Source organism: Gavia stellata, chromosome 12 (genome assembly GCF_030936135.1).
Source record: "Gavia stellata isolate bGavSte3 chromosome 12, bGavSte3.hap2, whole genome shotgun sequence".
In the NCBI taxonomy this organism is placed as follows: domain Eukaryota; kingdom Metazoa; phylum Chordata; class Aves; order Gaviiformes; family Gaviidae; genus Gavia; species Gavia stellata.
The window spans coordinates 746,720-774,367 of record NC_082605.1 but is presented as its reverse complement, the minus strand read 5'-3'; the positions used below and the strand labels follow the sequence as shown (position 1 = coordinate 774,367).

The window sequence follows — 27,648 nt, the reverse complement described above, 5'->3', positions numbered from 1 at the left end:
GAAGGACCTGGGGAGAAGAGGAAAGGGATGGGCAAGGTGAGAATGCTGGGTCCTCCCCCGGTGATGGCAAGGAGGTCAGAGGAGGTCTGAAGGAGCCCCAGGCCTCGCCCGGCTCTGGCTCTGCCTGTGACTGGCTACTGGGAAGTGTCACTGTGAGTTCCTTGCTTGTTTGTTGCTCTCACCACAAATGAGGCAGTGCTAGAAGGAGCACAGCGGCCCCCATCAGCGGCAGCCTCAGGGCCTCCACCGCCAGCCCCACACCTCCGGGCAGGGTGCAGGATGTGGCCACTGCTGGGTCACACCCCGTAGATCCACCTGGTGGACGAGGCTCCTGTGCTGGAGCTTCTGTGGAGCTGCCGGGAGCAAGACTTTTGTCCCAGAGCTGGCTGGAAGGGCTGGGATTTCTTTCCTTGGGTCCGGGCTAAGCTCCAGCAAACCTCTCTTGGCAAAAACCTCCCTGTTCTTGTCAGGTCCGCACCTTCTGTGCTGCCCGCTTGATCGTGTGTCTAATATCCTCAAGGTGAACCCCATCCCTACTCCCTTGCTGAAACATCCCATTGGCAAAAAACTGCAGGAGAGAAAAGACGAGGAGCTGATGAGGCGAGTGCGGCAGCGACTGCCTGACGGAAAGCTGGAGGGAGCCCCGGAGGAACTCACCAGCCAAAATTCATGGGCACAGAGCCCTTGCTTCTCCAGTTTGTGCCCACAGATATCTGCGTCAGCCTCTGCCCGGCGACACAGCATGCACGCTGGAGGGGAGAGAGCAAATGGCAGCGGGAATGAGCACCTCTGCGGGGCCGGGGACGGCGTCCCTAAGGGATTGCCCCCGAGGGCCTGCTCTGTCCCTGCCTAGCTGGCTGGTGGGCAGGGCCGGAGGCCTTGGAGAGGAAGGGGGCATTGCAGGCCCGGGTGTCCCAGCAGGCGCCCACTGCCCATCCTGGGCCGCGCTCGCAGGTTGGGGAGCTCCTGCCTCCCCCTGCCACCGCTCTCAGAGAGATGAGGAAGTAAAGGGTAAAACCTTCCAGCTGCCCTTTTTTAAACAAACACAACTGTAATAACCTTGGCAATTTCTTTTAGTTATGTTACATGGTTAGCTGCTGACATTTTCAGAAATAAGGAAATGTTAGAAAAGCCAAAGGAAGGTCTGTGATAAAAGTCAGTGTGGTAGGCAGTGAAACTTATCAGAGCATTACTGACCAACAATTGACTTTTATGGGTTTTTTTATTGATTACTTGCAAGCGGTATATCAAAATTTAGTGATGCGTTTTCAAGTGTCGATGCTCATTCAGCAATCAGTGGTCTCCAGAGCAAGGTTTACAAAGACGCTTTTTCTTTCCGTAGGCATTGGCTAGCACAAGCCATGTTGCCCACGTAACAACTGAAACAGCTGATGCAAAGTGTGCATACAGCTACTTACTAGTTATCCAAGTAACTGCTGTTGCGTGTGATAATGAACAGATGTATTTCATTCTCTTTCCCGTACTCTTATTAAGAGGGGGAAAAAGAAGGAATTCTGTGCTTCTAGGGCAGTTACCAAAAAAGGCCTAGAATGTGTGAAAACATATTTTGGGTGATTTTTATCCCAGACTGTAAAAGTAAGCTCTTCCTAAAGCAATATATTTTAAAAGTGGAAAAAAAATAGCTTAAATTCTACTTGAACAGCCAGTCTAGAGGAAACATTTGTCTTTTTATCACTTTCAGGATAAAATTATGTATGCACACAGTCAAGCATGCCTTGAAAATTTCATAAGTCACTGAACACAGGAAGTGACAGCTTGGTTTAGTTTTGCATGTTAGGTGCCTAGTGCTATCCAAAAGACATTTTGAATATTCTCCTGAAAACTTTAAATATAAGCAAAAATCTGTCCATTAACTTCTCAACTCTTTTTACCAGGAAGAAGGAAAAAATAGAAGACGGTGTGGCTACAGTCTTTCTTGCATTAAGTATGGAGGGTATGAGAGAGGGCAAAAAAAAAATGTCCTTTGACATTATGCATCTGTATAACTTGCTGAAAGAGCTACATGGGTCAGAAATCTTTTCTGCTCAAAATCCTGTTAAGGGTGAAAAGGAAACAGGTCTTATATGTAATGTCAAGAATTTCTTATTAGTGTCTCTGAAATGTGAAGTCTAATGGACGAATTACTGTTAGTCCACACCTAGTTACTAAAGAAAGAAAAAATACATTAGTATTGCTATTATAAGAAGGGTCACAGTAATACAGTTTCAAAACACATACCCTGTTACCTGCCCCTTTTCCTCTGCTGTTATTCTCACTCTCCCAGTTCCCCCTTGGTCTTAAGGTCAATGAAGACAGTTTTCCTCAAGCAGAAAGCAGGGAGCTGCACCCAATTGTCAGTATCCCAAGTTCTTCACTGAGAACAGTATGACAATGGTGGGGGTTCTCTGTCTTTCTTTTTTTCCCCCTCCTGACAGATCTAGATGTCTGACAACCTTCTCTTGTTATTTTCTGTTCAGAGCTACTTACAGTGCTGGAAAAATTAAAGCCCCTCCAAGACCCTGTGCTGGAAATCAAGGGACTGGGATCACGGTAGGTTTGGGGGTGTGTTCTCTGTTGTCCCTCTTCTGTTCTCTTGTCTTTACACTTGCACCACCTAATGGTATGTGTTACATTGCAAAGCCTTATAGCATATTTTCTAAATGATGTTGTTCTGTACTTTGTTTGTTTGTTTGTTTGCTTTCTTTTCATCCCCAAAGACAGCAAGGTAAATTTCAGGAGATCCTCTGTTTTTCTTTGAAGGTGGCATAGAAATAGAAGCTTGGAAGATGGAGGAGTGGTCTGTGTTGTACAAGCCACAATGGGAAGATGAAGGCTGGCATGGGAAACTGCAGACCTGCTCTTTGTCTTTCAGTCATATCTTCCATATGTACCTACTAGGATTTGAATGTGGGTTAGTGTGGAATACGGATAATTTTCACTAAAAGCTATAAACCTGGGTGGCACTTAGGATTGTCCAATGCCACCTATCACTTAAATAATTGGTGGAGTGGAGATGGGTGCCCGAGGATGCGGGATTTTTGCATAGCAGCCTCCACCATTGTCCCTAAAGTACCTGCTAAACCAGGGGAATATCTACAGGGCTTTATGTGGGCCAACCAGTAATGGTCAAACTGCCCCAGACTGGTACAGTGGCAATGGTATTATCAACCCCAAAGAATCTCTATGCTTGGGAAGCAAAGGACAGTTCTGGGAAAATACACCAAATTAGTACCAGACGGGTGGTACCGCCCTTTTAACTTAACTCTGTCGGTCACAATATGACCAAGCGTTCTCTTTTGTTTTTCCTTGCAGAAACATTGAAGACAACAACTTGCCCTTGGAACCATGGCCTCTCCTCCATGGAGTTGGAGTGTCCTAAAGGTTTGCTGATAGCTCTAACAATCTGACTTGCTTTCATAGTCTTGATGATAGTTTGGCAACTGAAATTTTTAACCATGATGCTGGTAAAATATAGTTTGAGTATTTTATTGTTGATGACCTGTGGATGAGGTTTTTCCTCAAACCTGATATTGCAATTGATCCGTGCTTTTGGGCACATACATAATGTCAGTCAAATAACTGCATGTTTGCCTCTACCCAAGCCGGCTGCTTCAGCTTTGGACTGGGGAATTTTAACCCTTGATCTAAATCTGCAACAATCAAAACCACGTGTGACAAATTTCCTTGGGGAATGCACTTACCCAAAATATGGGAAGCATCCCAGGTGGGTGACTGGCATTACATGGAGACCACCGACTGGTGCATTGATTGGGATGGGACTATTGGACCATCACATACCCTCATTGATGTATATACTAATTTTAAGATTTCCCATTCGGTTAAACCAAAACACTGTAATTGGAACTGTACCAAAGTTCACAATTACAATAGCAAAAAGAGTGAAATTGAGAAACTGGGCCTGATAGTTCGAGCTCTTCGGCTGGGTTGTATTTGCCGTAACTACGCCACATCTATCAATGGCACCCGGTCACGTTTGACAGTTAATGATACCCATATAAATTGTAAGAAGCTAATATTGTTTTCTATGGGACGCACTGTTTGGGTTAGTAGTGATGGAACATGGACTACTGATTTGCCTGCGGAAGGTCCACGATGCCAGCACACATTGGGATTGTTGACACTTTGTCCCCTCTGGTGAAAACAACCTCTTGTGCCACCCCTATGGGGGCGGATCAAACGGGAACCAGAAGACCCTTGGCAGCATCCAACCACAGGAACGGTAGTTGGATGGACTTTGGAATCTATCTTTACACCCCAGATAATGGCTTTCCAGAATCGCAGGATGCTGTATAACCTTAGGGGACAAACTGAAGCATTGGCTAATGCGACTCGGGTCGGACTGGAGAAATTAAATGAACAGCTGCAGGCAACATTGAGAATGACATTGCAAAATAGACTAGCCTTGGATCTGCTATTGCTGCATGAAAATGGACTGTGCAGCTATTTGGATTTAGTAAATGATACTTGTGTTCATATACCAAATGTAACTAAAGGTCTTGATGAACAACTCGATCACATAAAACATGTGGCAAAGGCCAGCCGTCAATTGAGAGCAGGGTTGGAAACAACCTGGTTGAATAAGCTGTTACATGGATTGGGATTTTTACTATCATCAGGATGGTTTGGTTCTTTATTGCAGTCTGTGATTATTGTAGTTATTGTAGTAGTTGTTTTTTGGATGATATTGGCTTGTGTCAAATCTGTGTTCACCCGGGTGTTAAGTCATCAGGTGTGTATGATCTCTGGCTGTACAGAATTGAAGGTGAGTCCTGGAGTGGAGGAAGTCTAATGGGAGGGATACCCCCAAAAGCGATGTTATGCAAGCGTGATTTGGATTTCGATCCGAGTGACTATAGTCACGGGGTAGATAATGTGGACTTTGGATAATGAGGTGGGATTCTTGTGCTCAAAGAACCATTAAGACTGCGCTTGCTATCTCTTGTGTGACCTGGGGGAGTGGAGACTTGCCTGGCTAACGCAGGATGCAGATAAGGAAGGGGCCCTGTGAAGGCAGGACAGCCCTGCTTGTGGTCAGCAAAGACAGTGAAATAACAGGAATCTGAGGGGTTCTTTGTTTCTTCGAAAGGAGTCGTGTCCGATAACTGACCTTTGCCTCGTGACTGCTGAAATGCATATTACAACTCACACCCCTGCATATGCTAATGAAGATTATAGAGATCATGCACTTGTCTCTCCACCCAAATCATGCTACACATCACATATGGCAGGGGGAACCTCATAGTTTTGGGGATAAAAGGTGGAGAAAATGATTCTTAAAGTGGGAAGGAAGAACCTCGATACCTGATGGACCAGTCGATGGGCTGCGTTCTCTTCCTCCACCCCAGGCAGGGACGCCTCTCTGGGTAAGCCCTGTGCCTCTCTCCCTGTGGGTGAAAGTTATCCCTGGGTTGTTGTATTACTATCAAGTTTGCTAGCAATATTAACCTGAATTAGTAGCGCGACTGTAGTTAGTGAATTTATCAATGGCAATCTAGAATCTGTTTCTGTCACTCTCAGTAATAACTAATTTCAATTTTTGTGCATCTGCGCAGTGCAAGTCCTTTTGCTGGGGCTCTGATAAATGAATCAGTGAAAGTCCTGGGACTCTGACAGATTTTGAAACTACATTTCTTTTAACACGACAGTTGGCATTAGGTTGGTTGTTAAGATTACGAAGAATAAGGAGCTCAGCATGGGAAGGAGTGAGGCATCTTGCGCAATCCAGAGTGGAAAGTTGAGGAGTGGCATAAGCACATCTGTTGGTCTTTCAGCAAAATGGTTTGACTACAGATTTTAGCATGTGATCAGGAGGAGGTGAAGGGTTAGGGTAATGAAAAGCAGGGAACTCAAAATGGGAAGGAGTGCGTGTGTGTTGCACAGGCTGGGATGGAAAGTGGAAGCCTGGCCCAGGAGCCTGCAGGTGTGTGTCTTGCAGTGGGAACATACACCCACCAAGCTTAGCATGTGAGTCAACCCTAGAGCAATGTCTGTGATGATGTGGCTGCAGAAAGAGGCTGAACTTTCAATTTCTGCCTTTCTCACTATAGCAGAAGAAATAATTGGCATGTTACTTTAATAAATAACAAAACTGAACAACTTAAGTTGCTGTTTTAATGATGTTAATAACCTTGAATGCAGCAACTGTTTATTTGCATTTCATTAAAACACAGTGTAATCAGGGAATCCATTGTCATCTGGAGTGGAGGGAATATAATTTTCACTGAAAAGTGAGTACTTGTAGAACTTTTGTTGTTACTAAAAGTGCTGAGTTACCAAACCACTTGAAAACATATATTTCTCTAGAGCTGCGTTTTATTAGATGAACCTAAGCAGGTAAGGAAGAAATTGAATGTTGGTCCTTCATAAACTGAAATGTTCTCAGAACATATTGTCGTGTCTATCAAGAAGATGCGTTTAAATGAATAATATGATGAAATAAGATTTTTTTTAAATAATTTTTAATCATAACCTTTGTAGAATGAAGATCTTTTTAACAATAGAAACACAAGGAGAAAAGCTTTAAAAAATACAAGTTAAGAGTTTGCAAAAGTACTGGAAGCTGGTAGCAGGTACACTGAAATGAGAGGCTCCAGTTTTTTCTAGTGACGTGGAGAGCACTGGGGTTTTTCAGAGGGACTGGCATGTGGGTGGTGTGTTATGGTTCTTGTTGTTGTTTCTCAGCCTTTTTTTAGTATTTGTTAGTGTACAGTGTCCGATTTGATCCAGAAAATCCAGAGGAGAAACAGTGTAGTCAGCCTCTTACTATTAGTAAGAATTCCAGCAAACGAGTGGTGACAGACTTGAATGAGTGAACTCTCTGTGAGCTTGGGCTGAACAGAATCTAAGTAAAAGCTGTGCAAGAGCATTGAGATTTGGGTGAATAGTAATTTTTCCTTCTCCAAAACAATCACTTTAGCTACCTGATGTCATGTTCCCTTACTGGGTTCCCTTTATTGCACCTTTGGCCATGTGCAGAGTCTTTGCAAGCAGGATCTATACAATTTAACCAAAAAAATTACTTCATGCTTTCTGTAAACACAAAAGATGGCAAAGAGTAGCAGGACACTATGAGAGGCATTTGCATGCTCCCTGAAGGAGATATTTCAAGGTCTTTGCTGGCCTAGAAGGCTTCAGCCAGGATGCGAAGGGTGGAGGGGCTGCTGCTTTGTGGACTGGGCTGATCTGGAATCTTGCTGAGCTCCTGTCTTCCAGTTCATTGGGTTTTTCCATTAGGATTTTACGTCTTTTCATGTTGATTTTGTACTATTTAATTCCTGAGTTCCTAACAGTCCCACTTACAACAGTCCAACTTCTTTCTGCATTTTACCCTTCTCACCTTGCAAGGGTCAACTCTGTTCTTTCTCACAACTTAGCAATTTCCCCGTGAGTCTGAGCCAAAGATGTGCAGCTGCCCTGTGTCAGAGCTCAGCCTTGGATCCGACAGCTGGACCCTCTGGGTAGGGGAGCTGAGGGTGGCAAACCAGCTGATGTTCAGGTCCTTCTCCGTAGTAGTCGAGAGTTGATTCTGTTGTACTGAAGAGGCTTTTCTGTTCTTCTTATTGAACCTACACAGTGGAACTGAACTAGCCAGGTCTATGTAACTTGGATGAGGGTTTTTGAGAAATAAGCTAAGTGGATGCTAGAATTTCATATGGTTACGTGTTACTTATAAATGGAAAACTTAACTGGTTTATAGCTATTTAATCTACAAAATCTTGGTTTGGTTCAAATTGTATTACTGTGTAGTAAGAAATTCTTTGCCCATGTTACTAGCTGCTTTTCAGCATTCGGGGAAAGTAGCCTTTCCTTTCACATATTTTTCGGGTATGCCACCCGTAACTTAGACATCAGCTTTTTGGTTAAAAAGGAATGTATAGGGCTTTTATCTGTAACCACCCTCCCCTTGCCTCTAGTCTGGTGCCCCATGTTGGGCACCAAATAGGACTGTCATGGTTTAACCCTAGTATGCAGCTAAGCACCACACAGCTGCTTGCTCACTTCCTCTTCCACAGGATGGCAGGGGGAGAATTGGAAGGGTAAAAGTGAGAAAACTTGTGGGTTGAGATAAAGACAGATGAATCATTTTTAAAAAAAAACCTGTAGGTTAAAAAATCCCCAAATAACAAAGAGAGAGGAAAATAAAACCCAAGCAAAAAAAAGTGATGCAAAAGAAAATAATTGCTCACCACCAACCGACTGCTGCCCAGCCAGTCCCCAAGCAACAGCAGCCCCTGCCAGACCTCCCTCCCTCCCTCCCTCTCCCCCAGTTTTGTTGCTGAGCATGACATCCTATGGACTGGAATATCCCTGTGGTCAGTTGGGGACAGCTGTCCTGGCAACAGCAACTCAGGGAGTTACCGGCAGGGCTGAGAAGCTCCGTGGGGTTGGGAAGAGGCTCAGACCGTTGGAGGGCAGCACAAAGCCTGATGTGCAGGGAGCCAGGGCTCACACGTGCCTCGAACTGACCTGCAGCGGTGGGGGAGGACAGGGGTCCCTCTGAGACACCCTCATACAAACGCCTGCCACCGGAGAAGGTCCAGCTCGGTCGCTTGCCCCGCGCCTGACACACTCACCTCCCAGGACTGCCAGAGCCCTCAGCACTGCCGGTGCCCAGGGAAACCCCCAGCACCTCGGCCGTTGCTGGTGCCCCCTCCACGGCAGGACCCACCCCCCAGCCTGGTGTTCCACCCAGTCAGGGGCTCGACTCCCTCTTCCAGCTCCATCCTCACCTCTGTCAAGGAACGTGACTGTGCAAGGCGGGAGCACGTGTTTGAGCAAACTGTGCAGAGTCTTCAGTTCGGATCACACGTCTGGTGGGACCTCCGGGACAGGGGACCAGAGGCTTACATGGGCTCGCAGCAGGGCCAGGGTGCCCAGCAGCCTGAGAGGTGAAACCACATCTCTGCTGATGGGCTCCCTGCGTGGAGCTGCCCCTGCCCCACACAGATGTGCCCAGGCCTGCTGGGGCTGGGGAGCAGCACCAGTGGGGCCTGTGTTAGTGGGCAGGGGTCCGATGGGCCAGCCAGAGCCCTCTGCTACGCTCTGTCCCTCTGCTCAGCCCCTGAGCCATAGATGACCCTTTAAGATGCCCCCCGACATTCCCCACTTGTCCCCCAGTGCCCCCCTTCTGCCCCCTGCCCACGCTCCTGTAAACTTCTGTGCCTCCCTTGGTTCCCCCCACCCATCCCCCAGTGCCCTCTACTCCCCCCAGTGCCCCCCTTTTCCCCTGCTACCCACACTGTGTCCCTGGGCAAGTGCCGTCGGGGGTCCCAGCATGGTAGGACACCAGGGGGCAAAGCCTGCTGTGGTGGTATGGTCAGGCCTGTCCTGGGCTGTTCCCTGCACCACCCCTTGCTGGTGCCAGAGGTGGACATGCCGTGGTGGGAGGGGTGGCAAGGGGATCCCCATGGGCAGTGGGAGGGCACGGCAAGGCCCCAGGACCCCATGGGGAGAGCCCTGCTCTGGGGTCTGTCCTGGCATGACTCCGTTGTGCCCAGCCCGGGAAGATCCGAGAGGGGCCATGCAGCTGGCAGCCCCCAGCCTCGGTGTCACCCACATGTGGTCCCACCAAGCACAAGGGTGCCATCAGGGAAAAAAAAAAAGATACAGCACCCTTTAGGCATCTTGTGCTGAGCTTTATTTAATTAACTCCTTGGTGCTGGCTGGGGCCAGGTATCGTGGAGAGACTCCTCTAGCGCCTGCCTCACTCGTGGCTCCTTGTTGTCCTGCAGCCCCGAGAGCTGGAACGACACAGGCAGTGCCGTGGGGACCTGGTCCCGGCCAGGCGCTCCCCTGGCTGCTCCGCTCCAGGGACCTTTTCTCCAGGGATCTTCCCACAAAAAAAGACATCCCAAGGAGCAGGATCTCGGTAAAACCCTCTGAACCCTTCCCTCCCCACCCCCTGCCTTACCTCAGCAAAGAAGGCTGTAGCTGTCACCCGCAGCTTAACTGAGCACGAACCCAGCCATGGCAAGAGGTTCTTCACCAGCCAGGGGGAGACGAGCCCAGCCTGGAGCAGGACGCTGCACAGGGGACACAAGCGAGGGACACACAGTTAGCCAGGAAGGCCACAGGCCGGGTCTCCAAAATTCACGTGCACCGATGCAGACACTATTCTTTAGCTCAGGACGGCTTCCCAGGCATGCCGGAAGGGTCCCCGCAGCCATTTCCCTGGGCACAGCTCCGCAGGAGGCAGCCAGGTGCATCCCTGGGGCTCTTACCTGGTCAGGAGACGCACCCCCTCAGGGTGAGCCAGGGCGTCTTCCAGGCGAGCCCACACTGACTGATCCATGAGCCGCTGCATCCACGTCTGCGCCATGCATTTGCCTAGCACCAACTCTATAGCTGAAAGGAAAATCCTGGCAGAAGAAACAAACCAGAAAATAAACAAACACAAACAAAACAAATCAAAACAACACCACCACCACAAACCCAAGGAAATCTCAAATCACAGCAAGTTAGGGGAATACTTATCTTCAGCAGAGCTAAATACCCCTGAGATGCTGCTTCACAGCCTTCAAGACTGCAGCTAACGACACTGGCATTTTCATCATGCCCCAAACCCACTGACGCAGAGGAAAACCCACGCTCCTAGGCTTACTCCATGCCCGATACTTGCCAAGGCAACACCTAATACCTCTTCCCACCAGCATTTTGTGAAGAATGACACCAGTGCCCACGAGAGCCTCTGCTCCCAGCGGGGGCCCGTGGAGGGAGTGCAATGCTGGTGTGCATGCAAGGGTATGCAGGAGGCAAGATGACAGCCGTCCGCAGTACGGGTTGCCTAAGACCTTCCTGCCTGGGAGCTGGAGTTTCCCCATGAAGGAACAGAAGTAAAACCAACCATGACGACCGGTTTGCACATCTAGGAAGCGGGGCAGGTGAAGCACTCCCTCAGCCCCACAAAGGCACGTGCCTTGGCGAGGGGAACCGAAGCCAGCCCCTCCATCTGCCCCTGTGGCGCCTTACCTGCAGGGCTTCTCCTCAAGCACCTGGCCCTCGAGGAACAGTTGTCTCCAGCCTTCTCCCAGGGGGGAAAGCAGCCTCTCCTCGTCCAGCATTTCACTGGCCCACCTCAGGAGGCTGGGAAGGAGGTGGGGAAGCAGCTGCCTGAACTCCTCCATGTCCCTCAGGGCAACCACGACCTCGGAGATGGCACGGGTGATCTGCAGAGAAACGTGACCAAGAAGCACCTGTTCAGGCAAGGCCTTTTCCCACCAGCCTGGTTCCCCTGCCTGCCTGGGGCAGGCGGGGTTACTGTCCGCAATTGTCACTTCTGCGACAGCCTTGTGGCTCAGGAGCACAAGACTGTGCCGGCTCCCCACACTGCTTGAGGCCGGCCCAGCACAGCGCCCTGGGAGTCTCCAGGGGCTTCTGCAAAGGGCACCTGACTCCCTCGTGCCGAAGTAAGAGTTAGCAGGTGCAAAGCTGCAGAAACATGTCTGCCGTTGAACGTACCATCACAGTCTCCAGAACAGTCTGATGACTGTGCTGCTCACAAGTGCAAGAGCAAGTCCACAGGCGGTTGTTTCCTGCTCTGTTTAGTTTCTCCACTAAGCACCTCAGGACCTGAATCACAATGGTGCTTCTCCCCAGGGTCCTCCACAGCTCCACCGTGTCACTGCAAGGGAAGAGACGTTCACCCCTGAGCCCGTATCCTCGCAGTCCTGCAGTGCCCTCAAACCTCCTCATCCGCAATGGGGCTTACGACGCCCCACTCACGGCAGAGACACAAGCATGCAGGCTTGCAACACTCAAGACTGTTCAGGCAGGAAAAAAAGTCCTGCTTCTCAACTGGACCACCCCAGGGCAAGCAAGCTGCAGGGTCTCTGACTACAGCGGGGAAGCGGGTAGTACACGTACCTGTCCATGGGCAGACCTTTCTGGAGGAGACTGCTGATGAGGGGCTCCTGGTGAAAGCGGGCCCGGAGCAGGAAGGGCCTGTGGGTGCTCTGCTGCATGTAGGTGCAAAGGGTCTTCAGGATTTTTGGCACCTGAATGGAAGAAGAGGAGAAAGAAGGGTTCGGTGTATCCTTTATCCCCTCCTGCGGGGCCCAGACACAGTCATTCAGCACATGAGCAGTGCCTGCTCCCTTGAGTCCAGACCTAGCTCGAAACCTCACCCCTTCCACCCTGCCTGACCCTGGCTCACATCTGGAGCTGGATGTGTTCTTGGCAATTGTGCGCACGCACGCACGCACAGGCATGCGTGCACTCACTCGCATGGGCCTGGGCCCAGCCGTATGAGCAGCTGCGTGCCCTTGTGCACACAGAGGACACAGACACGTTTCACACCCAACACTTGAATACCTCACCCCACCTGTTTGTAGCGATGCAAGAGCAAAAGCAAACACCACAGTCGCACATGGAAAGCAGCGACAGCAATGAACAAGTATGCAACCTATGGAAAACCTGGCATGCCCAGCAAAGCTCAGAGTAGAGGGAATTGGGGAGCAGGGAAGAAAGAACAGGGTGAAGTGAGTCCCAGGGCAGGGAGGACTGACAGTGACCCCAGAGGAAGGGGAGGAACGGCAAGGTCGGTGCCTCCTAGTGCCTCACTCGTGGGAAGGACGTGGACAACGGGAGACTTTGGACAAGAAGTGCCCATATCCTTGTCACCAGCTGGAGCAGACCCCAGCAGCAGTTGCTAATGCCCGGCTCAGACCATCAGTAGCCCCTCGGCTCGGCACACAGGTGGTGTTTCTTGAGCCCATGCCAATTGCACAGGCTGCAGTGCAACAGCCGACAGGAGAAAAGACAAAGTGAAATGGGAAAAAAGATCTCCTTTACCTCCTGGAGTATTTCCTTTCTGCATTCCTCCAGGAAGACAAACACCCACTTCTGCACTGCTCTTGCACGTGTGGGTGTGACATGCAGCAATCTGTCCCGGACAGCGGTCAGAAAGTCCGTAGCCTGCGCTAGAGGGATGCATTTGCAAACAGCCTGGAGAGAAGTCAGAAACAGGAAAGACCATGTCACAGCTCTGCTCCAGCAATTCAGAAAGGAAAGAAAACTTGACGGGACTGTTAGTTCGGCAGTCACGGAGGAGGCAATCACTTTTTCCTCTGCTGTGCACACGGTGCTGTTTACATCTAATGCGGCTAAGCGATCTGGACAGCTTGCTCTGGAGCCAGCAAGAGACTCTGGAGGGGAGCAGGGAGACATGCAGGAGCCCAGGAGCTGGGCCCCCACCCCGCTGTTTTGGGGCCAGTTACCTTTGCTATTTTGGTCCAGGTCTCCACCGGAATCTCAGTGTCCGGGCTGTTCAGCTCCTCAGCCAGGCACCTGATCTCATCTGCCTGAAACACCGCCTTCATGGTCTTGGCTGGAACAAACACCAGGAGAAAAGAGGAGTCACGTCTACAGAAATGCAACCTCTGGCCCTAGATACTGCTAAAGGAGAACCCAAGGGGTGGCAGTGAAGGCCACAGGAAAACCCGGGGCCCTCCTGAACTCAGTGCAGCAGGATTTCCCGAGCCTGATAAATGGCTGACAAATCCCCGGCTGGAAAGAGCCCTCTTCCTCTGGGAACCTTCTGCTGGGGCTTCAGGGTTTCAGCAGCCTCTGCTCCTAGCAGCTGCACCCCCTGTTCACGCACAGGCCACCATCGTCTCTGGGAGGCAGGAAACCTCCCCGGGACTACCTCAGCACAGGCGGACCTTTGCAGCACGCTCTGGGCCTGCAGCTCAGATCCCTCCTCCCTGCCCAGTTTGCTCTGGGCAACAAATTGGTTTCCTCTCTTGTGCTTGGCAGGATATTTCTTGCCTGGCAGCGATGAGTTTGGAGACTGCCTAGGGAGCTGCCTGTCTCTCCAGGCTCAAGGCAGGGAGCGAGGGGGAAGGCACCCTCTGAAACGTCAGGGACCTCATCCGAGCGAGTTCTCTGACCACCCTCTGTCTCTCCTTGAACATGGAGGGGGACAGACATGGAGGGGGACAGTCCCCAGCATTGGTGACAACGTCCTGCTCTCAGACAGCAGTGGGTGAATCAGGCTGAGCAAGGCTGGGAAGTGCCCGCTCTCCTCACCTTGCATTTGGAGAAGGTAGCCAAGGCAGACCCATGCCCTCCGGCAGGACATGGCCAGGCAGTCGCTGGTCAGAGTCACCAGCAGTCCCACCAGGGAGCCGAACTGCTCACAAGAACGTCCTCTCTGCAGGGGAGAGCAGCAGGAAAAGGGTCGCAGGCAGCCCCAGCACCCGCTTGCCTCTGCTCCAGGAGCAGCAACCGGGCAGATGCAGGCAGAAGGCCTGCCCCGTAATCCCTGAAGCCCCGAAACCCAGCACCCAGTTGGGCAGGGCTCCCTTCTGGGGCCATGAATGGTGGGAAGGGGGCACCAGGGTACACGGAGGGGCTCTACTCACCATGAGCTCAAATAGCTCCTTGCGAGCTCCCAGCAGATGGGCGCAAAACCGCAGGGCTCTCTCACGCTCCCATCCATTGGCTGAGGTGAGCCAACCCTTCAGGACCTGAGGCAGGGTGCATCTCTCTCACCACAGGCATCTTTCTCTCCCTGAGATCCCTCTCCCCCTCCCTCCTTCTCTGGCCCCTTCCCAGCATGGCTCCCGGCCCCACTCAGTACTGGCACTGCAGCCTCCACCGCCTCGCTCTCTCCAGCCGCCTCTGCCTTGAGCCAGCTGCTGCTTCCCTGCCGGCGTCTCCCCGCTCCAGCCTTCCCCCAGGCTGCTCTCACCCAGCTCAGGGCTGGCTCTGGGCTTTCCCTCCGTCAGGGCCCACTGCTCTGCCTGGCCTGAGGCTGCAGTGGCCGGGCGCTCCCGTCCCCCAGCTCATCCCCTGGCCCGGGCCAGACACACAGCCTCAGAGCGAGAAGCCAAAGCCCACTTTCCCATAGGAAAGGTATCCATCTCCTAACACCCTCTAAGGCCTCGACCCTCTGCCCCTGCGACACTTTCCCTGTTGCCCCATGGCTGCTCACATGGATCACGTCGTCAAAGCCGGCAGAGGTCTCCTCTGCCTCCAGAAGGGTTTCGATGAGATGGCCCAGGTCTTCCATGCCTCTCCTGTGCAAAAGCTGAAAGCAGGAAAGGAGAGCTGAGGTTCTGCATCATGGGGGCTGCCGGGGCGCACTGAGGTGGGATCCTGACCCAGGGGTGGGCAGGCACTGGCCGGTGGGTACCTGCATGTTCACAGCTGCCCTCACTGTCTTCTTGCCCTTTTTCATCCCCTCCTTGGAAGGAAAGGACAAGACAGTCTGGCAGCACACTGCCAGCAGCTTGCGATTTTCCTCCCTGCTCAGAGGTGGCCTCAGCTTGCTGGCCAGAGGGAAAAGGAAGAGAAAACAGAAAGGGGATTTACTAGCCCTCTCCAGAGGGGCTTAAACCACAGCTGGGTTCCTCTTAATTGAGCACCCCAAATCCAACACCCCCACCCCATGCCAGCAAGCACTGCCTTCAGCGCCAGCAATTCCTGCCTCCTCCCAGGCAGCAGGCAAACCCCCGCCCCCAGGTTAAGGAACCCCGGGGGCTCCCTTCCTGTGGGAGACACCCAACATGGGGGACACCCTCCCACTCCACAGCCCCAGCAGCTCCCGGCCCCATGCTCAAGGCCACTGGGGCTGCCCCAGCCAGCTGGGATGGGGCACACCAGGAGTCCCCAGAGCCCGGGGAACAGACCTCACCTCAAATCCCCTAGGGCCTGGAACACTCCATACACCAGGGAGTCCCCGGGCTCCTCCTTTATCCAGTCCTGCAAGTCCCAGAGAGAGAAGCGCAGAGTTGGCAGTGCACAGGGGCACTGGACAGCCCTCCCGTCAGGCCTGGGCAGACACTGCCCCGTCACCCCCACACATCCCCAAAGGCACCGCAGGAGGGACCCTGCTCCCCAGCCACAGCCACCCAGCACCAGCACTCAGGGGCCTCACCAGCTCCGTACACAGCTCCAGGAGCTCGCATGAAGCCCAGAGACCATCGTGCCTCTGGGGAAACGAGTCTGATGGTGCAGCCCAAAACTCCCCCGTGAGATTGCCCTGGCTACGGGCACTCACCAGCAAGGTCCACGTCGCCTCCTGCTTTAAGGAGAGCTCAAAGCTGCCGCAGTCGCCCACAGCCTGGATGGCACAGCTGACCTCAGTGATGCTCTGCACCAGGGCGAGCTTGAGCTGCAAGTCCTGAGGCCAAAGAGAGCAAAGCACCCCTTCAACTCTTTGAAGGGCTGAGAGGTGGAAGAGGAGCATGGGCAGGGGAAACCCATGGCGGGGTTGCCTCTGGACGTTGAGGACAAACCCTTCCTTGGGAGATCTTCAGAAAGAGACCATCCATCTCGGTGCACCCCAGCCCCGAGGGGCTGGACCTGGGACACCCAGGCATCCCTGCCCTGCGTGCCCCACGCTCCTACCCTCTGTTTAGCTCTGGAGAGCTGCAGGATGTTGCCCACGATTTCTTCATCCACACGGGTGAGCAGCTGCTCCTTGGGGGCACGCAGCGCAATGCCGCTGTAGGTGCGCATGAGAGCAGCGCGAATGGCCTGGGCTCTCTCCATCTGCTGCTGCTGCTGTACCTGTGTTGACAGAGATGCCCTGAGACTCCTGCAGGCTCCTGCAGCAGGCCTTGCCCTGCACCTTCCCCAGCTCCTTGTTTCCCTGGGCATCTCCCAGCAGCTCCCCAAGCTGCTCCTCGAGCTGCAAGCTCTGGGGCTGGGAGCTGTTCCCATTCCACAGCTTGGTTTCTCGCATGGGGATGGGGACGAGGTGCAGCCAGCATCGCACACACTGCTGGTTCTTTTACCACTGAGTTGAGAGGTTAGGGAGCTGCCTGGAGCCTTTCTGTGGCAAGGTATCTGACACAGCCTGTCATGGTGCTGCTCAGAGACGTGCAGCCTGTGCGCGTCAGGGGTGCGGATGAGCCCAGTCTGCTCACCTCCCCAGGCCAGGCTGCACCGCTCTCTCTGCAGGGCCCTGCCCTGCCCTGAAAGGCGTCCCCATGGCCCCGAGGTGGGGGGAGCAGAGCCAGCGAGAACTCACCAGGCTCCTGCTCCCAGCCTCAGCTTAGAGCAAGCGGCAGACTGTCCCACCGTGCCCACCCCATCTTGTTGCCAGCTCCTCCTGAAGTTAAGTCAGGGGCCACGTGGCTGCAAGCAAGCAACCGCTGCAGCTGCCCCAGCTGGGTGGCTCTGATCCACCCGGTGTCAAACCCCGTCCTTTCCAAAGACACCTCAGGGGCCCCAATGCCAGGACATCCCCTCTGAAACACAGGTCTCGTGTAGCTCTTACAAGAGGGCTAACCTAAAGGCAGCTGCCATGGTTTGGCTGCTGCAGGTGTAGAAGTGGAAATAAGGCCAAAAAAGGAAAGCCAAACAGCAAAACCCTGGATCCCTTACCTTCCAGCCCATGGAAGTCTGAGAGAACCCGTCTCTGGTGGAGGCGGTGGAGAACAACATCACCGCGTCCAAGACCAGGTGGAAGTGGCTCTGGGCAGCGTGGGACACAACAGAAATCATTCCCTGCAACCACAGAGAAACAGGGAGTCGGCTCCAGCCCACGCACTCAGCTGTGGTCAGCAACAACGGCCAGGCAGGACGTTGCAGCAAGGGGGAAACGGCAGCAACGGGGAAATCAAGGTCTGGAGCAGCCCTCCCTCTCCCCCAGGAACAGGCAGCAGATGCTCAGGACATGAGCACCACCTCACCTGGGCCTCAGACAGCTCCATGGGGTTTGTCTCCTGGAGGAACCTCAGCACCTGCCCTTGGACGTGTCTGAGGTCCCGACAAGCTGCCAGCGCTGTCCCAAGAGCCTTGTACAGGAAAAGCTGAAAGAGAAGAGGCCAAGCCCAAGATGCGGTCACGGCCCAACCTGTCAGGAGAGGGCTGGCCCCAGGCGGACTGAACCCCCCCCGGGAGCAGGCGAGGCCGGCCGCAGTGCCAGGCTGTAGCCAGCCACTGAGGCAAGCCAGGGGGAAGCGCCTTTTGGGCGCCAGGGAAGAGGAAGAAGTGGAAACCGCCTGCGTGGGCAAAGCACCCCGGCCCCCACATGGGGCAGGAGACACACCTTCTCCCAGGAGCCAGCGGCAGAGCTGCCCAGCTGCTGGCTCAGCTCCTGGCTCAGGTCCACAGTCCAGGCCTTGTCCTCGATGGGCTCCAGCGACGCTCGCAGGAACTGGGGTGAACAGGAGAGGAAGCCCTTGGTCAGGGCCCTTTCCACACTCACATGTCCCGGGATGCTGCTGGGGGAGAGCTGCCGGGAACGGCAGACTCTTCCCCTGCCCCACCCAACCCTCTTTTCACCAGCCTCCCTCTTCTCCTAACACCTCAGGTGAGACCCCCTGGCACACCAGACATAGAGGAGGAGGCAGTGCTAAGGCATGTGCCACAGCGTTAGAGGGCATTAGCCATCAGCCGTGGCACCTGTGCAGACAGCAGCTCCTCTGAGCGGGCAGGAACCTACTGCGGGGGGAGGCGCAGGGCGCTCAGGAGGTGCCCCCACCTCCTGCTGCCTACACAGGCAGCCCTGAGCTTCCTCCCACTTCTGCTCCCTCTTCCCCCCCTCTATTTGTGACATCCCCTCCAAGGATGCTGTACCTTGAGCACACGGTGCTCCCACTCTGCAGAGTCCAGGCAGTTCCCGGTTTTTCCTAGAAAGCAAGAGGAAGCTGCTATTTAAGCTCACACCAAAGGCGAGCCCGGTGGTCTCCTCTGCCATCAGACCTCCCAAAAGTCTAAGGCCATCAGCCTAGAAGGGGCCTAGCTATGCCAAAGCCCTTGCGAGGCCCAAGACACAGGAGGGATCCCAGGGGCATTTGTCTGACCGCAGCAGATCCCCACTGCTTGACTGCAGCTCCCAGAACAACTCCGACCACTGAGTCACAGCACGCACCAGCAACACACATTTTCTCCTTAATGACCCACCGCTTTTTACCCACTTGCAGCCCTTCTCCCAGGCTATTGCCCAGGACGGCTGCTGCAAACCTGGCCTGGCCTGGAAACTTGGTCCTCCAAAGCCAGGGGCTGCACCCCCTCCAGGAGCAGCAGTCCTGTCCCTCCCCCTAACACCGTCCCGGGCAGGCCGGGGGAGTGCCACCAAGACCTGGCAGCCAAGGGGACAAAACCAGCCCCGTCCATCCCCTGGGCCGAATTGACACTGGGGGACGGCTGCCCCCAGCCTCAGTGCTGGCTCCCTGGACGGGAAAAGGCAGCAGAGCAAGTGCTGGGGAACTGGGGACAATTCTCCTCCGTCACGCTGGGAAGCTGCATTTTCCTGCCCCTCTTCCCTCCAGCCTCTCCCTCCCCACCCGCACTTTACCTTCCAGGGACTGCAGCAGGAGGGGGATCTCAGTCGCCCACGCTGCCCCCAAGGCTCTGTGGATCCTGCGGTGGAGGGCCTGCAGCAGCTGCAAGGCAGCGACTGCACGTTCTGCACTCTTGTGAGGAGCCGCCACCACCACCTAGGCGAGGGCAGGAGAGAAAGGTCGCTCCTGCTGCCAGAGCCGCAGCTTCTCCCAGGAGGGAGGGAGGGAGCTCGGCACCGCTCAGCCAGCAGCAGCAGCTGAGGGCTTCACCCGGGGTGCTGCCAGCCCGGAAAAAGGAGTGGGATCCCCGACGGGCTCGGGCAGACTCGGGCATGCTGCCTCCTCCTCGGGGGCTCCCAGCACTGGCCTCAACGGCATCTCTGCCCCGGGCTCTCCCACCACCCCTGGCCAGGAAAGCTCTTTCCCCAGGGCCCCACTACTCACCAGCAGTCGAGCCAACAGGGCCTGGGGAGCCGGCAGCCGGGCTGCGGGGAGGAAGAAAGGCCGGGTGAGCCGACGAGCCCCCACCGTGCCCTGCCCCTTCGCGCCTCCAATGCCTCGCACAGGGCTGAGGGCTGAGAGCAGCTGCGCTGCTACAGCGCTGGCCTGGGGGCTCCCCAGGGCTGCCCAGCATGAGATGAAGGCAGCTCCAGCGTGGCCAGGAATGAGCCCCGGCTCACCAGGAGAGCGCTGCGAGCAGGAGAGGCGGGCCTCTGCGCCAGGCAAGGGGCAATGCAGGGCCTGCCCTTTGCTTTTCCCAGGCTCCTGCTGAGGGCTGGAGATGCGCAGGGAGACACGGACTGGCCCAACCCCCGGCCAAACCCAGCAGCGCTCACTGGGGCTCCTACCTTGCTCCTGGGAGTCCACGGCATCAGGCTCCTCCTCTTCTTCCTTGCACCCTGCTCTCTCCCACCTCTCAACTAGGGCTCGGAGACAGCGGGAGAGTGGGATCAGCATGCCACTGTACTGGGCTGGCACCACATACTGCAGCAGCCTCGGCCACAGGAGCTGCAGAGAAGAGGGCAATTCACCGTATTGGCATTTCCACTCAGCTCGAAGACGAAAAGGGCAGTCTGCGTTTCCCTGAGCCTTGTGCACTTCAGCACACATGAGGGGAGAGGTTCAGGGCATGGGAGAGCATGAGGAAAAATGTCCTGAAGGCAAGAAGTGGCCACAGCAGCAGGGCACAGGGCAACTTACTTTGGTCATCCCTCTCAGAGAGACATCCAGAGAGCCCAGGATGTCCATGCACAGGGCTCGAAGAGCTCCATCCTCCTGCGTTTCCCAGGGAAAAAGGCCTCCTGCCACCTGTACGACAGAGTTGGCAAAAGCCCCGTTACTCTCAGCTCGACGGATGCGGAGGGGCACCTGGAAGCCCTTTCCTTCACCCTGCTCCCAAAGCAGAGCCACCCTGAGCCACAGAGCAAAGCGAGGCACATGGACCGCCCAGCTAGAGGGAAGATCCTCAGCAAGTCAGCGGGAGGCTCCCCAGCTTTCATCTCCTGGGCACCCAGCTGGAAATGCTCCCCAAAGGGACTGCCAAACGGCCTGTCCCCTTGCCAGAAGGGATGCGGGCCCCCAGACTGTTATCGGACGGGCAGGGTGTGCTTTGGAGGGCCAGAGCACGAGAACACCACAGAAAGTTCCTCTAGCCTGGCCCATGTGTCTGCACTGGCCGTGTTTTTCTGATTGTCCATCAGCGTTTAAGGATGGAGGATGTCCTGTCCCTACAAGCCCCTCCCTTTGCAAGGCGGCTTTGCGGAAGGCACGTGTGGGCACAGCTCAGCCCGTGGGGTGCGCAGGCAGCCCCGCAGTCCCGGGTGGCACGCCCGGGTGCAAACCCACATCATCCACTGACATCTCCACCGACATCAGCACAGATGCCCACGAGGAACGGCCATTTGGAGGCCGCTCTGACGGCCGTGCCAGCGCTGATGGCCCTGCAGCGTGGAGCTCTCCATGGCCAAGGATGCCTGCAGGAGCTCTCAGCACAGTCCAGGCACCGGTCAAAGCCCCGGCTGTCCCGCTCTGCCCTTACCAGTCTGCCCGAGCTCCGGCTGAACTCGATGAAGATGTGCCCCACCACATCCCATGCCCAGCAGCTCTGGGATCCGGAGCTGAGCAGCTCCCGGATGAACTCCAGAACTGCCCTCCGCACCTGCCAGGGGAGAGCGTGGTTACGGTCCTCCTGTTCAAAACCCAAAGGGAAGCCACCTTTGCTTGGGGGCAGCCTTTGTGGCTCGCGGAGAGGTGACAAGCACACGGCAGAAGCTTTCGCTCCTGGCATCAGGGCTGGGCTTTAGCACCAGGCTGGATGGGCATTTGTCCCAGAGAGCACAGTGACCTCCCCGCTCCACTCTGCCAGCTCTCCCCGGGGAGGAGCCATCACCCACCGCCTGGGCAATGCGCCGGCGCTCCCCAGGCACCCCAGCTCTGCCCTGAGGGAAAGGCTTCCTCTGCCTCCCCTGGTGGCATCGTCCCTTCCCAAACCAGCTCACCTGGGCACTGGGGTCATGGCACACTGACCCCATGGCCTCCACCACCTGGGGCAGCTTCTCTCTCACTGCAGGTGCTGGAAGAGATATGGAGAGGTGTGCGTTGAGGCAGAGCCCCGATGGCGGAAGCTTCCAAGTTTTTCACACACCAACGGGACAGAAAAGCGGGGCCTGATTCTGACTTCACAGGAGGCAGCAGCGTAGCCAGAGTCACTCCGTTTCTAGAGGCACAGCTGGTTTATAGGGACTGAAAGCTATGGTAATATGGTAACACAGAGGAGGATGAGAGAAACAGCATGGGTACAAGCAGCTCCTGTGCGCACCAGCCCACCCGCCCGCCCACCAGCCTGCCCGTGTTACTGAGCTTGGGGCATCATCCCTGCTGTGCCGCCATTTCTAACTGCCGGGGGACAGCTCGAGCCCTGTCGCGGGGCGTCAGCTCGGCTGGGGGACCCGTTCTTTGCAGCTCCTTTGGCACTGACCGTCAGAGTGGGCCAGCGCTCCCAGCAGGCCCAGGGCTGCCACGCGACCGGCCTCAGTCCCACCACTCAGCTGGGAGTGTAGAAACATGACCGTCTCCTCGGGGCACATTCGTGCTGCAGGGAAGAAATGGCATTCTGCATTAGCAGGCAGCTGCCCCCCCACCACCCAGGACAGGGAGGGAGCTGCCATGGCATGGCAGGGCATCGCCCAGTCTTCTCTCCTTACCCTGAAGTGTGATGCAGCGGGACAGTGCTGCCTTATGGGCCAGGCCAGGCTCCTTGGTCACATCAGAGAGCTGTGGGAACGAGGTCCGTTTTAGAGAAAGTTGCAATAGTGTTAAGAGGGACTGAAATGAAACGGTGCTCTCCGCTCTCCTCTCCCTGGGCACGGGACCCACAGCCAAAACCCAGCCCACCCCACGGTGGCCCCGGGCACACACAGAGCTTTGCAGCAGCCCTGGCTGCCCAGGAGCTGAGGCTGAGCGGTGTCGCAAGGCTGCCCTTAGGCTGCTGGTGCTCCAGAGTCCTCCTGCAACTGGGCTGAGAGGGAGATTGCTGTGGGAACTGGGCTGCCCCTCAGCCCCTTCCAAAGAGGCGGGATCAGGCATCCTGCAGCCTTAAGGTGGCACCTGGATCACAAATCCTGGCGTGCTCCTGGCCTGCAGGAAGGTCCCGGCAGAAGGACACCCTGCCCTGCCCTGCCAGCTGGCAGGTCTTTCCCCTCCATGGCAATCACGTGTGTGGGCCTCAGGCCAATGACTGGGCACAGGCTCCCCTTACCTGGCGGTGCACAGCGGTGCTGATGGCAAGAGCCGTGCCCTGTGGTATTGGGGTCTGAACTGCCTCCAGCATCTCCAGGACATAGCTGAGGCTCTGCAAGAGAATAGGGGAGGAAGAGGAGGCTAAAGCCACCTAAAGGCACTTGGGAAAGAAGAAACCCAGCACATCTGGCATAAGGGCAGTCCCTAACACCAGCTCCGAGAGAAAACCCCAAACCCTCCTGCACAGGGCTTCTTGTTTGCCCTCCCCTCAGAGACGCATCGACAGGGTGTCTTTCCTCTGAACAGAGCCCCCTGTTGACAACTCAGTTTCCTGGCACTTCCCACTCATCATCAGACTTTGCCCCTCACTGGTTGGGACTGGACATGGCCCTGGGCACTAGGGCAAAGCTCTTCCCATGCACAGAGCCCTAGGGTGGTGGCAATGCCTCCCTTCCTGAGAAGACAAGCCCCAGGGACTCTTGCCTGCCTCCTGGCCCCCTCTGGGTTGCTCTTTTCTTGCCCAAAGAGCCCAGGAAGCCTCAGGCCTCCTCTGCTCTCCCTCTTCCTTCTCTAAGGGCTTCCCAGCTCCTCCTGGCACCCCACAGCTCCCCAGCGCCTCGTGGCACTCGCGCAGACCCACCCCAGCAGCCACGCCGGACCCTGCGCACCACCTCACCTCGGTGACCCGGGAGGTGTCTCGGACCTCCTGATACCGGTGCAGGAGCCAGAGGACATGCTCCCAGGCATGCTCGCGGTACTGCTCCTCATGCAGAAGGACCTCCATCATGGCAGCCACAGCCCTGAGGACAGCCTGCTTGTCCTGAAGAGGGAAGGGAGAGGCTCTGTTTGGAGGGCTGAAGATCTGCCTAGTGCTCAGTATCCCCTGGACAGCAGTCTGCCCTTCCCACTGAGAGGGGTTTCCCTTTCCCTTCTGCCCTGCAGCAGAAGGGCCCGCTCCAAAGGAGAGGGAGCGTTTCCCCACGCTGGTACCCCAGCCCTCCCTGCAGAAAGGCCCCAGGACTCGGCTGCTTCCCGTCAGGGAGCCCCCTCCCCTCACCCCTCTGCTTGCACCCCGCTGGGCACAGACGGACCCACCACATCCGACACAGTGGACATGCCCGCTGTGGCCCCAGGCGTGGAAAGCAGCACTTCTCACCTCCTCCTCCTTGCAGTCCAGCCAATGTACCGCCGCGTAGCGGAAGACCGGGTAAATGGCTTCACAGAACTGTGCTACCCCCTCGCAAGGGAAGGGGCATTGCTCCCGGTTGCAGAAGTACGTGTTGACTCCTTTTGACCATTGCTCCAGAACTGCACCAGGAGAAAGGAAAAGGGAGCATGTGAGAGTCTGCAGCAGGGACGGTACCTTGCACCCTCGCCCAAACCTGCTTTAAGGACAGTCCCAAGCTTGGCAGGGCTCAGCCCAGGACCAGATCTGGATCTGAGGGCAATCTCTGCTCTGGAGGTGTCTGGATTCAAACAGCCCACTGCTTCTCTCCTCCTCCCCATCGCACCTTCTCCTCCTCAATGGCCCCTTCCCCTCCAGCATCTCTCTCTGCAGGCCCTGCCTTTCCCTTCCCTTCCCTTCCCTTCCCTTCCCTTCCCTTCCCTTCCCTTCCCTTCCCTTCCCTTCCCTTCCCTTCCCTTCCCTTCCCTTCCCTTCCCTTCCCTTCCCTTCCCTTCCCTTCCCTTCCCTTCCCTTCCCTTCCCTTCCCTTCCCGGGCTTCCCCCACTCATTCTACACGCTCACGGCAGTTTGGGATCAACAAGGCCTGACCTCGCTGTGGGCTGACACCCACCCTCTTCCCTCTGAGATCACATGGAGGCATCAAAGGCCACCCCAGCCCCTGCCCCTGCGACCCCGGCCAAGGAGCCAGCACTCACCACTGCAGACGGTGCGCAGCATCCGGCCACTCCCCACCTGGCTCAGCGTGGCGCGCAGGGCAAGCAGAGTCATTCTCACAAAGGGGATGCACCGCAGGGCTGCAGAGAAGGCAGGGACAGAGGGACCGAGAGTGTCAGTGAGAGACATGGGAGACTGGTGTCTATCCCTGGCAGGGCTGGGGCTGCTGGGCCACGCAGGACATGCCAGAGGGTATGGGGAGGGCTGCCTTCCCCAGGGGAGATGCAGGGAAGCCCTTTGGGAAAACAGGGAGGACAGTGGGGGGCAGAGACCCCGCGGGTTTGTTTCCAATGGGTTCCCACCCTTCGGGAGCTGGGATCAGGCTGGTAGGGCAGAGTTGCCAGCTGGCCCTGGCAGGGAGCAAGGAGGCACGACAACTCCATAGCCCTCTAGTTCAACACAGAGCATTTAGGGAGGGGGAGGATCCTTTCTCCCCATTATCACAGACCCCTGCCCAACCCAGGAGGCCAAGGGTGCCATACCGTAGCTGCGGGCCATTTTGCCCAAGGTGAGGAGCACAATCTCATCAGGGACCTTCCCCATGGCCTTCAGGTGGCTCTGGAGCTCGGGCATGACAAAGTGGAAGTGGGAGCGGGCCAGAGCCACCAGGACATCGCTAGCGGCTGTCCTCATGTCACCTGTCACACCCTGCAAAAGCGTCACAGGTTAAACACTCCCGAGAAAAAGGCTGAGGCACTTAGACAGTCTGAATGACCCCATCTCCTCTGCGAGAGCCCTTGGGGCAGTTGTGCTCGGGGCCCGGCACTTGCTGCCTCTTGCACCCTAGGGTAGGCGAGCAGCTCCCTGGAGAGACGAGGGAAGGCTTTTCCCTGGCACAGCCCTGTGCCGCTGCCCCCTCTCCCTCTCCACGGAGATGCCAGGAACAAACTGCCGCAGACTCAAGACCCCCCTGGGACCTCTCCGTGGGGCTGGTGGGTTCCCATGGCTCTTCCTCAAGGCAGGAGAAATAATAACCTTGAGCTTGAACCCAGCTCTCGCTCAGTTCCAAACAGCCCTGAGGCTGCGGCTCTGCACAGCTCTCTGTGTCCCCTCTCCAAATTCCCTGTAATGACAAGTCCCCAGAGCCTCTCCCTTAGGACCTCCGCTGGGTCTGAATAACCAAGGAACATCTCTGCACCACTCTGTATTTCCCCCAAAACCAGGGGTGGAGGCAGGCTGCTTTGGTGGCCTTGAAAGAGAACAAGCTCACCTGGGCTGCTCGCATGTCACTGGACGCCTCTGCTATCAGGCGGTTCACGACACCGCTCGTCAAACGGCCGTCATCTCCCTGCAAGACGCTCTCCAGCTCCCGGTATGTCTGCACTCGGTCACCCTGGGGACAGGCCACAAAGCGGGGTGATGGGACTTGCTTTGCCCTCGTTCCCAGGGAGCCACGAGAGAGACCTGCTGCCCCCCAAATCATCTGTGTGACACGGGCACGAGGTACGAGCTGCAGGCATTGGTCAGGACAGCCACGGGGGAACAGCAAAGATCTTCCGCAGCACCTCTGACATCAGCAGAGAGCCAGACAGGGAGATCGACTCCACCAGGGTAAAATGCCATGCAGGGAGGTGTGGGAACGAGACCATGCCCTGAGGAGGGGAAGCCACGAGCAACCTGCACCTTGGGACACAGCATGCTCCTTGCACCGGCATGAGCCCTGGCGCTGGGACAGTTCCCAAACCAAAGCTAAGGAAGGGCCTTGGGCCCTTGGGCAAAGGTGCTGGAGAGGTGCTGGGATTTGTGCCAGAGGCTTTGCCGTGCCCAGGCGAGCGCTTTGAGCTCCCGGGGAAAGGAGCAGGGAGCGGTGGCATTAGCGCAGCTTGAGCGGCAGGAGCAGCGCTTGGGGACGAAGCGCCTGCAGGAGGGCAGAGGTGCCGTCAGGCGAGATCCCCCTCGGCCATGGCAGCCAGGGAAGCCAGGGGTGAGGAGAGGGGAGCCCTCAACCCGCCCCTGCCTCACCTCATTGTCTTGCAACCGCTTTAGCAGAGAAGTCCCAACGGCCTCAAAGGTAGTGACAACCACTGGGACGGTTCCTGTTGCCCTGCCTGCGTCCTCAGAACGCGCAGGTCTGGACTGGGCACTCAGGCATGGGCAGAGAGCTGGAAGAAAAGAAAGAAATGGTTTTGCTGGCTGCAGGGCTTTGCACCAGGGAGCGGGGAGGATCTTCCCAGCCTCCCCCAGCACTAACAGCCTGTGCTGGACTGTACCGGCAAGAGGGCAGTCAGTGGGATGAGGGGAGGGAGTCTTCCCCTCCCTGCGGCGGTGGGAAGAACACCCTGGGGGACTGGGCCCATCCTGGGCTCCCCAGTGACAGAACGGCAGCAACGCGCTGGAGCGGGTCCAGCGCAGGGGCCCTGAGCTGGGTGGGGGATGGACATGGGGCTCTGCGAGGAGAGGCCAGGAGGGCTGGCGCTGGCCAGCCCCGACAAGAGCCGGCTGGGCCGGGTCATCTCTGAGCGGTCCCCAGCTTCCCCACGGAGGGCAGGGAGAGGATGGAGCCAGAGCCCTCTCGGAGGTGCCTGGCAGCAGGATGAGAGGTGACGGGGACACAGCCCCCAGCACCTGGCTGGGACAGACACTGCTTCCAGCAGGCATCAGCCCCCAACCTCCCGCCAGCCCCTCACCTCTGAGCGCTCTCATCCTCCTCGTGGCAGCAGGATCTCCCGGGTGGATGCACTGCTCCCTCCGGGCAAAAGCCACGAGAAACTGGGGCAGCACCAGCCCCAGGAGGAAGATATAGTGCCCGGCCAT

The 27,648-nt window shown here is 56.1% G+C and overlaps 2 protein-coding genes across 2 annotated transcripts in view; both read right to left on the bottom strand.

Moving 5' to 3' along the window:
• The window catches only part of LOC132317903 (T-cell surface glycoprotein CD1b-3-like), a 118,225-nt gene that overhangs the window by 19,790 nt on the left and 70,787 nt on the right, over positions 1-27,648 (bottom strand). The window lies entirely within an intron of this gene.
• LOC132317889 (maestro heat-like repeat-containing protein family member 2B) lies at positions 467-27,648 on the bottom strand. The gene is made up of 31 exons (XM_059823383.1): positions 27,522-27,648; positions 26,857-26,996; positions 26,105-26,227; positions 25,377-25,542; positions 24,876-24,974; positions 24,151-24,302; positions 23,671-23,814; positions 23,014-23,106; positions 22,460-22,529; positions 22,234-22,347; positions 21,755-21,828; positions 21,295-21,414; positions 20,457-20,564; positions 20,105-20,264; positions 19,701-19,741; positions 19,271-19,412; positions 18,550-18,602; positions 18,020-18,127; positions 17,661-17,780; positions 17,353-17,475; positions 16,372-16,533; positions 15,656-15,723; positions 14,954-15,038; positions 14,047-14,170; positions 13,236-13,345; positions 11,884-11,975; positions 11,479-11,641; positions 10,990-11,186; positions 10,242-10,379; positions 9,932-10,043; positions 467-568 (listed from the first exon to the last, which is right to left on the bottom strand). Exons 1-31 carry the CDS (start codon positions 27,646-27,648, stop codon positions 467-469), a joined length of 3,630 nt encoding a protein of 1,209 aa, XP_059679366.1.

What these genes read in the sequence shown, in the direction of transcription:
- LOC132317889 (XM_059823383.1), bottom strand. Translation starts at nt 27,648, where the DNA reads ATGGCCGGGCACTATATCTTCCTCCTGGGGCTGGTGCTGCCCCAGTTT. An exon ending in AGCGGTTGCAAGACAATGAG is followed by an intron (nt 26,228 to 26,856) that starts GTGAGGCAGGGG and finishes GCCTGTCCCCAG; the next exon opens with GGTGACCGAGTGCAGACATA. An exon ending in CCTGGACCAAAATAGCAAAG is followed by an intron (nt 11,976 to 13,235) that starts GTAACTGGCCCC and finishes ACCTACATGCAG; the next exon opens with CAGAGCACCCACAGGCCCTT.